Below are 17,336 nucleotides of genomic sequence, written 5' to 3'. Positions count from 1 at the left end.
ATAGAAGTCTTGGATTTGAATGATTTTTTTTGCCAATCTAATATTTGGTGAAACATGAGTAAACTCATTTTTAAGAAATAACTCTTATACTTTGACTTATTTAAGGCAAGTGGCAAAATCTTAACAATATTTATGTAGTGACATACTAATTGGCATGCCTCTTATTAATTTAAACAATTGCTCTCCGACTCACTATCTTATCTTCTTCCCCCAAAGAATTCAGCCCAAAAGGTTAATTATATAGTCATTCACCCCAAAAGATTAAAACTCTCCTGCTCTTAAATCTATGATTCTCCACCCATCTTTAAAAAAAATGCAGAGAAGTACATAAATCATATGCATTCAGCTCAATAAATTAACCAAAAGTGAACACCCTCATGGCAGCACTACCAGGTCTTACCACATCTTCATCTTTGAGACGACTTTCTTTCATCTTTTTCACAGATTTTGTGAAAAAATTTACAGCAGTTTTTGGAAACACAGAGAAACTTAACAATTCAAAGATTGGACGAAGGAATGGAAAGAGTGCTGTAGGAAAAAGATAAAATGAAATCAGAGTGAAAATGCAAAATTTACCTGAAGCAACTGTACTTTGCTCTGCCAATCAGAGAGTAAAAGACACCCAGGTTCTCAATCTAGGAGTCACTCCCTTTTGACTTTTGTTCAGATGTCCAAGCCAAGGCAGAGCGAGGCCAAGTCCACATATAGGGGCTATCACCATAGGAGGGAGTCAGTGACCCTGTCTCCATCTTTGCAGTGACTAGAGTAACAGGATTCTATCTTGGACTTCATTGCCTTTTAGCTATTGAGCTACCATTTTTTCAGATAAAACAGGCCATGGTCTGCTACTTCACTTTATCATGCTGTTCCAAAAATAATAGGATAGATTTAATACATTGTATGTCTCTCAACCACCATGTAATGGAGTTAGAAAAAAAAATTTGGAAACTCACAAATATGTGGAAATTCAACAACACACCCCTAAATAACCAATAGGTGATAGAAAAATCAAAAGAGCAATCTGGAATTACTTTGAAGAGGATAAAAATGAAGTCATGACATCCCAAAACTGATGGACTGTAGCGAGAGTAGTACTCAGAGAGAAATTTATGGCTTTATCTGTCTCTGCTTTGGAAGAACGAAAATTTCATATGAATAACCTTACTTTCCAAGTGAACATACTCAAAAAAGAGGAGCAAATAAAAACTGAAGCAAGCGTTAGGAAGAAAAAAATAAAGATAAGAGCAGAAACTGAGGAACAGGAGGATAAAAAGCAATAAAGAAAAATCAATGAAACAAAAAAATTGATTCTTTTAAAAGGCCTTTTCAGATGGACCAAGAGAAAAACACAAAAGACTCAATTTGCTAGTGTTGAAATTAAAGAAAGGAGATTACTACTTACATTAAACCAATAATAAGGAATATAAAGGAATACCAAAGACAGTCATAGGCCAGGAAATTAGATAACTTAGATGAAACAGACAGATTCCTGGAACGACATAAACTACAGAAATAGATGAAAAAAAGAGATAGACAATCTGATAGACCTGTAAGAAGTACAAGGTTTGAGTTAGTCATCAAAAAATTACCCACAATTTGACCAAGAAAAGCTCAGACCAAAAATGTATGTCTTTGAGTTCTCTTGAAGTGCAGCAGCTTAAGGATCTGGCATTGTTACTGCAGCAGCTTGGGCTGCTTCTGTGCGTGGGTTTGATCCCTGGCCTGGGGACTTCTACATGCTGCCAGTGCAGCCAAAAAAAAAAAAAAGGAATATATGTGCTTACATAAATTTTATGGCATTCCCTGGTGGCCTAGTAGTTAAGGACTTGGTCTTATCACTGTTGTGGCACAGGCTAAATCCCTGGTCCAGGAACTTCCAAAAGCCATGGGCATGGACAAAAAAAAACCTTTGAACTTCAAAGCATATAGTGAAGAACATACGGAAGGGGAAAAACATTTTCAAGTCACCTATCTGATAAGAGACTTTATCTAGAACACATAAAGAACTCATAACTCAACGACAAGAAGACAAACAATCCAACTATAGATGGGCAAAGGATTTGATTAGATACTTATCTAAAAATATATTAAAATGGCCCAAAACATAAACAGTTACTCAACATCACTAGCCATTGGAAATAGAAACCAAAACCACAATGAAATAAACAAACAAAACCACAGTGAAATTCCATTTCACACTCAGTGGGATGGTCACAATCAAAAAGCGTTGATCAAGTGTTTGCACGAATGTTGAGAAGTTAGAACGTTCATACGTGATTGATGCAAACGTAAAACAGTGTAGCTATTGTGGGAAATGTTTAGCAGTTCCTTATAAATTAAACAAAGATATTGCTGACTATGTAACTCAGCAATTTCACTTCTAAGTACTTAACCAAATAATCAAAAACACGTAATTCAGGACTTCCCGTCGTGGCTCAGTGGTTAATGAACCCAACTAGTATCCACGAGGATGTGGGTTCGATTCCAGCCCTTGCTCAGTGGGTTAAGGATCTGGCATTGCCATGAGCTGTGATGTAGGTTGCAGACACAGCGGGGATCCCGTGTTGCTGTGGCTGTGGTGTAGGCTGGTGGCTACAGCTCCAATTGGACCCCTAGCCTGAGAACCTCCACATGCCATGGATGAGGCCTTAAAAAGACAAAAAGACAAGACAAAACCAAAAAAAAAAAAAAAAACTGGTATTCAAACAAAAACTTGTACATAAAAGTGCATGAAACACTATTCACAATAGTCAAGAGGAAGACGCAAACCAAATGTCTGTAAATTGATGGATGGAAAAACAAAAGCATAATGTCCATATATTGGAACATTATTTGACCATACAAAGAAATAAAGTACTGATATATGCTACAATACGTATGAACTTTGGAGTTCCCGTCATGGCTCAGTGGTTAATGAATCCAACTAGGAGCCATGAGGTTGCAGGTTCAATCCCTGCCCTTGCTCAGTGGGTTAAGGATCCGGCATTGCTGTGAGCTGTGGTGTAGGTCACAGATGTGGCTCAGATCCTGTGTTGCCATGGCTCTGGTGTAGGCTGTTGGCTACAGCTCCGATTAGACCCCTAGCCTGGGAACCTCCATATGCCATGGGAGCAGCCCTAGAAAAGGCAAAAAAGACCAAAAAAAAAAAAAAAGTATGAACTTTGAAAACATCATGCTCAATGAAAGAAGCCAGCCACAAAAGACAGCATATTATAAAATTCCATCTATATGAAGTTTCCAGAATAGGCAAGTCTACAGAGATAACAGTAGATTTGTGGTTGCTAGGGCTAAGGGGAATGATGGTTAGAAAGTACAGGGTTTCTCAGTTGACAAAAATGTCCTACCATTAACGACTGTGGTGGTCACACACATCTCTGAATACACTAAAAACATTTTTCAGTTTTATTGAGTTATTAGTGACACCCAGTACTGTATTAGTCAACTGTGGACAGCATAACGACTTGACACACATATATTGTGAAGTGATTAAGACATAAGTTCAGTTAACATCCATTACCTCATACAGTTATAGAAATGTTTTCTCCCTTGTGATGAAAACTTTTCGGCTCTACCCTCTTAGCAACACACATCGCACATTACACCACCCGTACTCATTAATGTTATAACTGAAATTTTATACCTTTGGACCACCTTCATCAAATTCCACCACTCAACCCCTACGTCTGATAGCCAAAAATCTGAAATAGCTTTTCTATATGCTTGATTTTCTTTTTGATTCAGCATTTAAGCATTTATTTTTTCCATTCTATTTCACTTATCACAACACCTTCAAAGTATATCCACATTATGCAAATGGAAGGATTTCCCGCTTTTGGGTGGCTGAATAGAATTCCATTGCATATGTGTGTGTGTCTGAGTATATATATACACACATAGGTACATAATACACATACATACTGCATTTTCTTCATCCATTCATATGTTGACAGACATTTAGGTTGTAACTATTATTGAATTATACATTTTATTTATTTATTTATTTGTTTGTTTGTTTAGCTATACCCATGTCTTGAAGAAGTTCCCAGACCAGGGATTGAACCCAGGTCACAGCAGTGAACATGCTGAATCCTAACCATTAGACCACCAGGGGACTCCGTGAATTGCATATTTTAAATGGGTAAATTACATGAGATGTGAATTATATCTCAATATAGATATTTAGAAAAGCAAGAAAGAGATAAAAGGTGGAAGGACGAGAGGAGGGAGGGATGGAGGTGGGGAGGAAGGAAAAGAAAAAGAAATATACTAGTCTACATACTGGAAATGACAAGGAGTGGGTCGAGGAAATCAAATTTTAAGAGCCTCTTGGTATAATACACAAAGGGGTCTTGCGGGTTGTTGAGGGAATCAATCTTCACTCCAAAAGCTGTGCTAGTGATCACGTCCATGCTGAAGCCCCCAACAATGCTGAGGAGACAGAGCGAAAGACATGGACAGTTAAAATCATCACCTCTTTACCGTCCATGTCCAACACACACAAGACAAAATGCAAGTAAAATTAGATGCCCAGGCAAGCCAGGTAAAGAGCCACATACTTTCAGAACCAACTGCTGGATCATTGGAGGAGTCTATGTTACTATCATGAAGTGTATATGAGATGCCAGTGATATAGCTGGCCCTGTGCTTAGCATAGGGGGGTCACTAAGGCAAGTTAGACACCCCCCACCATGAGCTCAAGGAATAGGGGGTAGACACTCATAATCAGAGAGAGCACAGTAGTGTGCTTTGACTGTGGACACTAGTAGGGGTATAAGCACTGGGTCTGAGTGGGACAAAGGATAGAATAATGAACTTCCTCCAGGAGCCAAGAAAGGGGGCATTGATCTGGGTCTTGCCTCACCACAGTCCCTGTGCTCAGAGCTGATCCCTCTTTAGCACATTCCAGAACAGCAACACCCTGTTCTGAATTTCCAGAAACATCCTCCCACCTTGCCGTACACCTCTGCTAAGCATCCTGAAAGACCCATTCTTCCCCAACTCCAGTGATCTGTGGTAGCCCTGAGGGCAGTCATTTCTGCAAAATGTAAGGAGTAAAAATGTTTCTAGTTAAAAATAAATCAATCCATCTAAAAATTGACTTAGGGGATTTAACAGGTTAGTGATCACACGTCCACAGGTTTTCCAGGGCCCTCCCAGTTGACTTATTGTCCCCGCTCCATGAAAAGAATCACGGCTTAAACAATCAATTCTGTGGTCACCCTGCCCATAGCTTGTACATGGTCTTCTCTCTCTCTCTCTCTCTCTCTCTCTCTCTCTTTTTTTTTTTTTTTGGACTGAAGGATAGAAAAGTGCTGGCCAAGTTGAATATTTAGTATTTTCAGGTACCCTCAGCAAACTTGCGAAGAGGTTTAATTGTACCAAGTTCCATTCTGTGATGATCATACCCCACTCACTGCCCAGCAGTAGGTACCAAGTCCCTTCCCTGGTATCCATTCCATACCATCTACAGTCCACATTGGCCCAATCATGCTTCTTCTTTCTCTCCAGGCTGCCCTCCTTGTGTGGGTGAGCCACCCTCTTTCTAGGCTGGCCTTTTGGAGTTGTATCATTACACACCTACCTCTGTCTGGTCACTAGAATAACTCAGTACTGGGAATTTGGGCTCCATGGCAGGCAGCTTGAGCATCTTAAAAGAGCCCAGAATCCCAGCAGCTTAACCCCTACTTACTCTTTCATGGTGACAGGCTTGCCTTTCTCTGCTTCCCTCCTCATGTTCTTCACCAAGACATCTCCAAATTGGTCAATGATGGGGAATATCTAAACAAAAAACACACCACCCAAAGTTAAATAAAAAGATTCAAGTCCTATAAGGACCTGGCTTTTCCATGAATGGAATAGGAAGTGACATTTTGTAATGAATCTTATACTGTCTCTTCTAGGAGGGGAAGATAAAAGACTATTTTAGAAAGCTCAAATTCAGCAGACTCTTCCTTGGAGAGCAACTATGATCTTATTTTCTTCCTTATTCTTTACATTTCTAATCCAAAGTCTTCTGCTTTGCTTACTTCCTTGAGCTTTCCACTGGTGAAGGCTGGACACAGCAGTGTTCGTATCTTCTTCCATTGCACATCCTCAGCCAGAGAAATGGCATTTTTCATGACTCCCACTGGCCCAAAAGTCTAGAGTTGGCAAAAAAAAAAATGAAACATTTTACCTTACTTAAGTTTTGGAGGTCTCAATATTTTTGGAAATTGTGTTAAATGTGCACCGAGTATTCAACAAATATTTAGTGACTGAGTACTTAGAAGCAGGCCCTCTGCTAGATTCTCAATAAATATTTATCCCTAATGCACAGATTCCTACGAGGGTCAAGGAGACATCCAGCCACCTAATGTTGTTTCCAGACTTTATATTCCACTCTCCTTTTAAATGCAAATGGAACATGTGATAGGAAAACTATTCTTCCAGGGGAATAGACAGGTAAAAGACATAGTTCATTCTCCTGCACTGTGCCAAGTACAAGTGGTGACAGAGAGCCAGATGGCCTTGGCAAAGTGTGTGTCTTTATATATACCCAAAGCCTGAGCAACTGGAAAAGAGGATATCTTGATATGATGATTATTTTTAAGAAATAGTGCCTAGCACTTGGAAGATTAGGACTCTATTTGCTATTCTGAAGAAATAATGCAATTATATGAAAAACACTTTTTCCTTGTATTTTTTGCCTAGAGTAGGTAAGAAGGGGGGGAAAAAGATGCTTCTATTTTTCAGCATGGGATTAGCCTGTGAAACAAATCTGCTTGAAAATTTCCACATTCTTTCAAAATTATGTTTTGTTTTGTCTTTTTGCCTTTTCTAGGTCTGCTCCTGTGGCATATGGAGGTTCCCAGGCTAGGGGTCTAATCAGAGCTGTAGCAGCCAGCCTATGCCAGAGCCATAGCAATGTGGGATCTGAGCTGCATCTGCAACCTACACCACAGCAATGCCAGATCCTTAACCCACTGAGCAAGGCCAGGGGTCAAACCTGCAACCTCACGGGTCCTAGTCAGATTCGTTAACCACTGTGCCACGAAGGGAACTTCCCAAATTATGTTTTGTTTTAAAATGGATATCTCCAACACCTATTTATGATAAAAAAAAAAACCTCTCAAACTAGAAGAGAGGGAAACCCCCTCAAGATGATAAAGGGCATAAAAAAACACGCAAATAAAAACTACAACATCATATTTAATGGTGAAATACTGGGTTATGTCATTAAGATGGTGGAATAGTAGATACTAGCCTCCATTCCCCCACAAAGGAAAACAATCAGACCGCCAGCAATCTACAAAAATAGGCTAGGGAACTGACAAAACCTACAAAAATAGGCTCAGGAGTCCATTTAAGAAGCTTCAGCAATTCAGCAGAGGAAAAAAAAAAAAAAACCTCAATAATAACCCAGAAAAGGGGTAAGGAGAATAGTTTCATTTTGCTTGTACCATCCCACACCCCAGGTCATTACTGCTCAGTGCTAAGAGGCAACTCCCCAGCTTGAGACAGTTACCCCTGCTGGAATGAGGACAGCAGGCGAGTGACTACATCCCCCAGCCTTTCATAACATTGTGCAAAGGACATGCTTTGGCTTCACCTTATTAAGTTAGAGGAGAAAATCAAAAAGCAAACGAACAGGAATAAAGAAAGCCTATGGGACTTATGGGATACCATCAAGTGAAACAATATTCACATTATGGGAATCCCAGAAGGAGAAGAGGGAAAGGAGCAGAAAGCTTATTTAATGAAATAATATCCAAAAACATCCCAAACTTGAGAAAATAGAGGGAAATCCTGGTACATGATGTCAAAGGTCTTCAATCAGGCTGAATTTAAAGAAGGCTTCATAAAACATGTTACATTAAATCTGTCAGCAATCGAAGACAAAGAGACAATCTTGAAAGCATTAAGAGAAATGGAGTTTGTTACATACAAGGGAACCCCACAATGCTGTTAGAGTATTTCTCAGCAGAAACTCTGAAAGTCAGGAGAGAATGAGGTGATATATTCAGCATACTTAAAGTGAAAAAAAAAAAACCACTACCAACCAAGAATACTTAAAAAAAAAATCCTTCAGAAATGAGGAAGAGATAGACATTTTCAGAAAAACAAAAGCAGAAAGAATTCATCCTTCCTAAAATGGTCTTACAAGAAATGCTAAGGAAGGTTTTCAAGCTGAAGAGAAAGAACACTAAGCAGCAGCATGAAATCCTATGAAAGAATAAAACTCACTGGGAAATGTAAATATGCAGTTAAATTCAGAATACAGTTATACTACAATGATGGTGTACAAATCACTTACGTCCTTAGGGTAAATGTTAAAAGACAAAAGAGTTTTGGAAGTTCCCACTGTGGCTCAGTGGGTTACGAACCCAACTAGTGTCCATGACGATGAGTGTTCAATCTCTGGCCTCGCTCAGTGGATTAAGGATGTGGTGTTGCTATGAGCTGTGGTGTAGGGAGCAGACAGCTCAGATCCCACGTTGTTGTGGCTGTGGTATAGGCCAGCAGCTATAACTCCAACTTGCCAACCTTCCATATGCCACAGGTGTGACCCTAAAAAACAAAACAAAAGGACAAAAGAGTTTTTTAATACTACAGCTTAAATAATTCTTTATGAGCACACCCATAGCATATGGGAAATCCCGGGCCAGGGACTGAATCCAAGCTGCAGCTGTGATCTATGCCACAGTTGCCACAACACCTGATTCTTCAACCCACTGTGCCAGCCGGGGAAATGACCTGTGCCTCCATAGTGACCTGAGCTGTTGCAGGTGGATTCTTAATCCACCTACTGCACCACCTGGGAACTCCCTAAATAATTTGTTAATGGATACATAATATAAAAAGATGTACAATTCACCCTTAAACAATTCAGGCTTGAACTGGTAGGTCCACTTACACAGGTGCAATTTTTTTCAATAGTAAATACTACAGGACTACATGATCCATGATTGGTCGAATCTGTGAATAAGAAACTCAGATATAGAGAAATCTCAGAAACAGAGGAACCACATAACAGAGGCCCTTATATAACTATATAACTATAAGTTATATGCAAAATTTTGACATGCAAGGTTGGCACTCCTGATCCCAGCACTGTTCAAAGGTAAACTGTAAACCGTGACATCAGAAACATACAACAGGGAGTTCCCATCGTGGCTCAGCGGAAGTGAACCTGACTAGCATCCATGAAGACGCAGGTTCAGTCCCCGGCCTTGCTCAGTGGGTTAAGGATCTGGCATTGCCGTGAACTGTGGTGTAGGTTGCAGATGTGGCTTGGATCTGGCATTGCTGTGGCTGTGGTGTAGGCTGGCGGCCACAGCTCCAATTTGACCCCTAGCCTAGGAACCTCCATATGCTGTGGGTGCAGCCCTAAAAAGCCAAAAAATAAAAAATAAAATAAGTTGTGGAGGGAGATTCAAAGCATCCGGCTTTTCAATGAGAATAAACTGAAGTCTTTATAAGCTTCAAATAGCCTTTTTAAAATTATAGTTGATTTATAATGTTCTATTCATTTCTGCTGTACAGCAAAGTGACCCAGTTATACATACACACATCCTTTTTCTCACATTATCCTCCATCATGTTCCATCACAAGAGATTAAATAGAGTTCCCCGTGCTATGCAGCAGGATCCCATTACTTATCCACTCCAAATTCTATAGTTTGCATCTATACCAACCCCACACTTCAAATAGACTTTTATATGTATAAGATGTTTTCTATAAGCTTCATGGTAACCACTAAGCCAAAACTATAGTTGATAAAGAAAAGAGAAAGAGAAAGGAATCAAAGACACCCTTATTAAAAAATCATGAAATCACAAAGGAAAAAAGAAGAGAATAAACAAAGGATCTAGGAAACATCTGGATTAAACAACAGAAAGTCCAACCTATTAGTAATCACTTTAGATGTACATGAGCAGATGAAAGGATAAAGAAATGTGTGTGCTTGTGTGTGAATAATTATATATATATAATGGCTATTATTCAGCCTTAAAAGAGAAAATCCTACCATTTAGGACAATTTGGAGGAAATTTAAGGACAATACACTAAGTGAATTAAGCCTGACACAGAAGTACAAATACTGCATGATCCCCTTATGTGTGGAATCTAACAGAAAAAAATCCAACTGACAGTGACATAGAGAGGAATAGTGGTTTTCAGAAGCTTGGTGGAGTCTGGGGAGGGAGAGAAGATATTGACCAAAGGCTGCAAATTTTTGGTTATAAGGTGAATAAATGGAGACCTAATTGAGGTATGGTGATTACAGTTGATGATATTGTCTTGGACACTTGAAATTTACTAAAAGAGTAGATAATTTTTTTTTTTTTTACTGCCACCCCTGAGGCACATGGATGGGCCAGGGATCATATCAGAGCTGCAGTTGCTGGCCTACACCACAGCCACGGCAACACCAGATCTGAGCCCCATCTGCAGCCTACACTGCCACTTGAGGCAACGCTGGATCCTCAACCCACTGAGGAGGCCAGGGATTGAACCCACATCCTCACAGGGACAAGTCAAGTCCTTAACACGCTGAGCCACAACAGGAACTTCATGATAGATTTTAAATGCTCATTCCACACACACACAAAGGGGGAGGGGATGGATATATTAATTAGCTTGTGGAAACCATTTCACAACATAGACATATATCGGAATATCATGTTGCACCTTAAGTGCATATAATTCTTTTGTCCAGAATAAATAAGTAAATAACATTAGATGGTGAAAGACTGAATGCTTCCCCTTAAGATCAGGAACAATACAAAGATGTCCACTGTCACCATTTTTTTTGGCCACACCCACAGCATGTGGAAGTTCCCAGGTCAAGGATCAAACCCACGCCATAGCTGCTGCAGTGACAATGCCAGATCCTTAACCCACTGCACTACAAGGGAACTCCACTCTCACCATTCTTTTCCAACATTATAAGAAGTCTGAACTAGTGCAGCAAGTCCTAGTCAGTTTGGCGAGACAAGAAAAAGAAATGAGGAGTTCTCCTGTGGCCCAGTGGGTTAAGGTTCCAGTACAGTCACTGGAGTGGCTTGGGTCTCTGCTGTGGCACAGATTTGACCCCTGGCCTGGGAATTTCCATGTGCTGTGGGTGTGGCAAAAAAAAAAAAAAAAAGAGAAAGACATGAAAGGCATACAGATTAGAAAAAAAAAGTAAAAACATACCTATTTTCAGTTGACAGAAGTGTCAATAGAGAAATTCTCAAGGAAATAATAAGGAAACCTCTAGAACTAATAAATGATCCAGCAAGTTTGTAAGATATGAGTTCAACATAAAACCACATTTCTGTGTAATAACAATGAATATGTAACAACACATTAAAAACACAATGCCATTTACAATCACTCCAAAGAAAATGAAATAATTTAGGTGTAAATAACACAAAAAACATGTATGAAACCTCTATGCAGAAAACTATAAAATGCTGTAGAAGGATCAAAGAAAATCTAAATAAATGGAGAAACACACTGCATTCATGGATTCAAAGACGTGAGCCAGTAAAAATACAGTTTTCCCCCAAGTTATTCTTAGGGATAATTCAATTCTTATCAAACACCTCAGCAATTATTTTATACATGTAGATCAGCTTACCCTAAATTTGTAAGGAAAGGCAAAGGACCTGAAAAAGCTAAAATAATTCTAAAAGAAATAAAGTGGGAGGAACAATCTACCTGCTAAGATTTACTAGGCAGTTACAGTAATCAAGACTCTGTGGTTCTCTGTATCTAAAATCAACAAGATGAACAGAGTAAGAAATAACCCACAGAAATAGCTGCAAGTGATTTTTGACAGTGGTGCAAAAAAGGACGTGTGTTTGTCTTTCCACAAATGATGGAGGAACAACTTAGACATTTACCGGAAAAAAAACAAACAAAAGCCAGAAGAACCATGACCTAAACGTCACCAGTTATACAAAAATTAGCACAAAGTGGATCACAGACGTACAAGTAAAATATAAAACTATATAATAGTCAGGGGAATCAAAAAGAAAAACTTTGAGACCTAGAGCTAAGCGAAGAGGTTTCAGACTTGACACCAGAAGCCTAATCCATAAAAGAAAGAATTAATACATTTGCCTCATCAGAGTTTTTTTTAATGTTTGCTCTGCTAAAGACCCTGGTAAGAGGAAGAGACAAACTACACACTGTGACTACTAAAAAAATAGCAAGAGGGAGGCTTATGCAGGATGGAACAGTTCTGTGTATTAAGTGGGGTGGTCATTACACAAATCTAAATACACGGTAAATTTTCAGAGAGCATCACACACCCAAACACACACGGATGAGTGCACATAAAACTGAATAAACTCTGTGGATAGCATCGATGTCCATTTCCTGCTTTGATATTGTACCGTATTTATTTAAGATATTACCACTGGGGTAAACACGATGAGGGTACATAACGTGGGACCTCTCTGTGCTTTTTTTTTCTTTTGAAAACAGCTGTGCACTTATACTTATTTCAAAAGGAAAACCTAGTAATCAAATATTTCAAAATGGAAACATGACTCCCTACCCGCCGGTTTGTGAAGACCGAGTAACATTCTTTCACCAGGACTGTTTTGATCATGTCTGGATCGGTGATAGCCAACACGGGCTGCCGACCATCAAAAAACCTGGGGAGGGAAAACAGAGCGGATGAGATTTAATGATGCGGTGTCTGCAGCTGGAGCCACACCTGGACGTCCCCGTGTTCATCTCGAGGCTCCATACCCCTTAGCAGCTTGGTAAACAATTGAAGGCAAGTTCATGAACTTGAAACAAAAATAAATAAATAATTAAGGAGAGTCCACCTACTCAGCCTTTTCTAAATATAATCTCAAAGACAGGAAAAAAATGCATATGACATAGAGTCAGATGAAAAGCCGAGACACACGGAGCATAGACAGGCAACAATGTGTCTGCAAATCGAAGAAGGAGGATCCAGGGCTGGGTTCTTTTCACCTGACGATGTTGTCTTTTGGGCTCACAGCAATTCAGCAAAGCCCTGTGGTTTCTGAGAACTTGATGAGAGACGATGGAGAGGTAGGGAGAGGTGGAGCCTTCTGCCTCTTGCCTTAAGTAAAGAAGCACCATGTTACACCTTCCCCGTTACTCCCGCCAAACCTCCAACAGCTGTGAAAGGGAAGGGCCATCAGCCAAGGCCACTCTGCAGAATAAAGTCTGTGCAGCCCATTGGAAACACTCGGGATTAGACAGCTCACATTTCTTCAAAGCCAGAGGAATTCAGTGGTTAAAGTAATACTTCTACACACTTCTGTTGAAAACGCTTGGGTTAAAATTTAAAGAGAAAAGGAATTCCCATCATGGCACAGCAGAAATGAATCCTACTAGGAACCATGAGGTTGCAGGTTCCATCCTTGGCCTCGCTCATGAGGCTAATGGTCTGGCGTTGCCATGGGCTGTGGTGTAGGTCACAGATGCAGCTCGGATCCTGCGTTGCTATGGCTATGGCACAGGATAGCAGCTGTAGCTATGATTCAGCCCCTAACCTGGGAACCTCCATATGCCGTGGGTGCAGCCCTAAAAACAGCAAAAAAAAAAAAAAAAAAAAAAGAAAATACGACTACTGAAGTGCAGAGAAATTTCTTAAAGCTGAGCAGAAATGGTTTCCTTTTCTTATTCCCTTACCCACTTGTCCTTCTTTGAAAAGCACACATTAAATCCAAAATTTAAAAGAATATTGACTTTTCATTAAAAGTTAATCATGTGGGGAGTTTCCATGGCGGCCCAGCAGTAACAAACCCAACTAGTATCCATGTGGATGAGGGTTCGAGCCCAGGCCTTGCTCAGTGGGTTAAGGATCCAGTGTTGCCATGAGCTGTGGTGTAGACCGCAGATGCAGCTGGGATCTGGTGTTGCTGTGGTTGCTGTAGCTGTGGCATAGGCTGGCAGCTGCAGCTCTGATTCAACCCCCAACATGGGAACATCCATAGGCCATGGGTGCGGCCCTAAAGAAAAAAAAAAAAAAAAAAGTTAAAAAATGTAAATCATATGGGAAAGGATAAAAAATATGCATTTATGAGCACATGTTAGAATGTTCTGGAATAATGCATTTTTATGCAGTTAAAGGCACCTCAAGGAAGGAAAAATGGACAAAAGAGGAGGAACAAGATACTGGGCATAAAGTGATGCAAGTCTGCAGCAAAGTACTGATCTGCGGCTCGGCAGGCCTGATTCAGACTGTGGACCTGGGCACCTGCTGACATCTGGGGTCCCTGGTGGAACAAGCCTCCAAAGCTTTACAATAGAAGGTTTCATCCCCAGGAGCTCTGGGCTAAGATTGTCCTCCACCACAAGGGGGCGACTCACCATAGCAAATCTATGCAATGGAAAGTTCCAGAATACAATACTTACCCCCATATTTTTCCATACTTTTGGAAACATTTATTGTCAAAATCCCAAATCCCCTGTAAGAAAAAAATTGGACTGTTAGTTGAAATGTACTGATCCCTACATACATCTAATTGGGACAAAAATGATTTGAATCACATCAAATCAGGCTTACTATTTTTCACTGGCAAGGGGAAAGAAGATAAAAGAGGCAAGATTTTTTAAACAGAGTTTAAAGTCATTCTTACCCTTGTCTGTGAATACTGAGTAAATCCTTATTTTTCTGAAGTGTTTTTGCTTGTGTTAAGTGTTGTCTCTCAAATCTCGTAACTCTGAGTTAATTTTCCACGGACACATGAAAAAACTGAAGCTGAGAAAAAGTATAATTTTTCCTGCACACACCTTCATTTCCTAGTTAAACATCCTTTTTACGTACCTCATGAGCCCTCTCTAGAATTCTAGAAGAATTAGAAAGTTAAACCATCAGTGACCAGCGACGTCTTAGTCTAGCATATTTAAGTAAGGCTAAGTCATGTGTGTTGAGTGAGAAAGTGAGCGAGTGAATAAGTGGCAAAGTGGACTTGATTTCGAGTTTTCCAGCTCAACACGGAAAAGATGGGGAGATGCCACAGCTCCACAAAGGATAGCGAGGATTAAAGCACTTGCTCTGAGTTTTCACTCCTGAAACTTAAGAATTTTCTTATCACTAGGTTTCTGCTGTGATTCTTTTCTTTTTCCCTTTTACAGTTGCACCTGCAGCATACGGAAGTTCCTGGACTAGGGGTCAAAATCTGAGCTGCAGCCACAGCTTACACCATAGCCATGGCAACTCAGGTACCAAGCGGCATCTGTGACCTATGTTGCAGCTTGTAGTAATGCCAGATGCTTAACCCACTAAACGAGGCCAGGGATCGAACCCCCATCCTCACAGAGACAACAATGTCAGCTCTTTCACCTGCTTAGCCACATGGGAACTCCTCTGCTGTGATATTCGATGGTTTAACTATGAAAATGAAGGTCCCAGAACTGCAGGTCTTGGGGTACATCTACTAAGGAGTTCATTTGGAAAGCGGGGGTGGCAAGGAAAATATTGCTTCTGAGGGAAAGAAGTTCAGGAAGTTCTCAGGCAGTAATGAGACAAGGAGCGCCTCGGTTGGGAGAATCAGGATATGAAGTATGAACTCTTATGCTTATGGCTATAGTTTATGCTACCAACAGGAACGTTTGACTCTAGTGCACACAACTTAATGAAACCAGGCACCCATGTAATGCTCTTCTTCTAAAGGGGATTGTCCCTGCCTGGGAACCTGCATCTGTGAGAAAGAAAATCCTGTTCACAAAAATCACAAGTTGGAACTTCAAGTCCTGTGCTGAATCAGCCAGAGAGCTGAGTTGTCTGAGGGAAAAGCTGAGGTTCCTAACAGCTGACAATGCATCTGTGGGGTAAATGTGGCCATGTGCTGCGCAAGGGCCATGGTGCCCTTTCTGGAAAGTGTGAAACCTCAGAACTTCCTCTTCCTGAGGAGAGGAACTTTTACTGAGGAACTTGGCTGGAATTGGCAACTGTAAGAAGCAAAGAGGGAGCTCAAATAACACATACCTTACGGTAGGCCAGAATATTTCCAAAATAAGGCACAGGTGTCGGCCCAGGAATCCCCAGCTTCTTAAAAAATCCATGTGAATAAGTCCCATATCTACAAAATCAAAGAGAAAACCAGGTCACAGGGACTGAGGAACAGGTGCTGGGGCTGGCTAGTCAGTGACTCAGACCTGCAATCATCAACCTCAGAGGTAACATGTAGGCAATAAGCAATTAGTAACTCAAAAAGGAATAATTACATTCACTCTTCATCTCATTTCCCACCACTATGAGATCCATCAAAGGTAATAATGATTAGTTAAAAGCAGCTGAAGTCTAAAAGGTCCCAATCCTAGAACAAATATTTCATATATGTTTCCAGTTTGAGTGCTCCTGAGTTCAGGCTGGTGTTCTTCCAGAAAACTAATGTTAAGAGTTACTTGATTCTGCCATAATTTGGAGATTCTCATTCTAGGTAGAAATGAGAAAAAAAATTCTGTACCACTGAAAGCTCTAGCAACTTTTTCTCAGTTAACTTTGATCTTCAAAACAGACAGAGATAGTGAGACAGTGAGACACCAATATCACTTGCTATCACTCATATGTGGAATCTAAAAAAAAAAAAAAAAAAAAAAAAAAAAAGGATGCAAGAACTTCTTTGCAGAACAGATACTGACTCACAGACTTTGAAAAACTTATGGTTTCCAAAGGAGACAGGTTGGGGGTGGGGGGATGGGCTGGGGGTTTGGGATGGATATCCTATAAAATTGGGCGGTGATGATCATTGTACAACTATAAATGTAATAAAATCCATTGAATAATTAAAAAAAAAAACAGGGAAAGGAGGACCTATTTAGCACCCCAAGCCCAAGGCTATGGAGGAGACAGGTCTGGACAGTTACTCACAGATAGAGGAGCACCAGGCTGGTAACCAGGAGAAGCCAAGTTTCCACAGAAAAACTTGGAATCAGGTCCATGGCCACCGTCCTCTGGGGTTCCCTCCTCTGAGTGTCCCTTCAGCTGTGTGTGCTGCTCTGAGAGTGTGGAGGTCCCCTTGCTGCCCACTAGAGAGTCATTGGGGCTGGAGGTTTAACTGCTGGGAAAGGAGGTGGGGCTGAAGCTGCAGCCAATGGAAGAGCCCCCTGTGTTCCACCTGCAGGAGCCCCTCCTGCCTTGAGCGCTGGCAAAACATCATGGACACTCCAGTTAGTCCTCCCTTGAGTTCATATTCTATGGGAATTCAATAACAACTCAGTCAGGGTTATCAGTAATCCCAAGCATTACAGAAACTCACATAAAACCACAGGCTATTAATCTCCTCTAAAATGCACTTGTCTCCATACCTGCCCACATGTTAAAATACTTGAAATTCTTTTGACAATCTAGATCGACAGATCTTTACCCATGCAGTTT

General features: G+C 40.5%; 1 protein-coding gene across 1 annotated transcript in view; it reads right to left on the bottom strand.

The window, feature by feature from the left end:
* Window positions 1–16,989, bottom strand: part of CYP3A227 (cytochrome P450 family 3 subfamily A member 227) — a 29,326-nt gene extending 12,337 nt beyond the window's left edge. Inside the window, exons 1-8 of the mRNA XM_021086162.2 lie at window positions 16,830–16,989; window positions 15,945–16,038; window positions 14,369–14,421; window positions 12,528–12,627; window positions 6,027–6,140; window positions 5,690–5,778; window positions 4,280–4,428; window positions 401–528 (exon numbers count right to left, since the gene is read on the bottom strand). Of these exons, the coding sequence (XP_020941821.2) occupies window positions 401–528; window positions 4,280–4,428; window positions 5,690–5,778; window positions 6,027–6,140; window positions 12,528–12,627; window positions 14,369–14,421; window positions 15,945–16,038; window positions 16,830–16,900 (798 nt within the window). The 5' untranslated portion in view covers window positions 16,901–16,989. The remainder of the gene's footprint in view (window positions 1–400; window positions 529–4,279; window positions 4,429–5,689; window positions 5,779–6,026; window positions 6,141–12,527; window positions 12,628–14,368; window positions 14,422–15,944; window positions 16,039–16,829) is intronic.
* Window positions 16,990–17,336: the final 347 nt, after the last annotated feature.

The sequence above is a fragment of the Sus scrofa genome, chromosome 3 (assembly GCF_054392235.1).
Source record: "Sus scrofa isolate SSC_HxYL_T2T_F1_AM1 chromosome 3, Sscrofa_HxYL_maternal_Yorkshire_Landrace_v2.0, whole genome shotgun sequence".
Taxonomy (NCBI): domain Eukaryota; kingdom Metazoa; phylum Chordata; class Mammalia; order Artiodactyla; family Suidae; genus Sus; species Sus scrofa.
The sequence above is the reverse complement of the archived record's forward strand: the minus strand, read 5'-3'. Positions and strand labels throughout refer to the sequence as shown.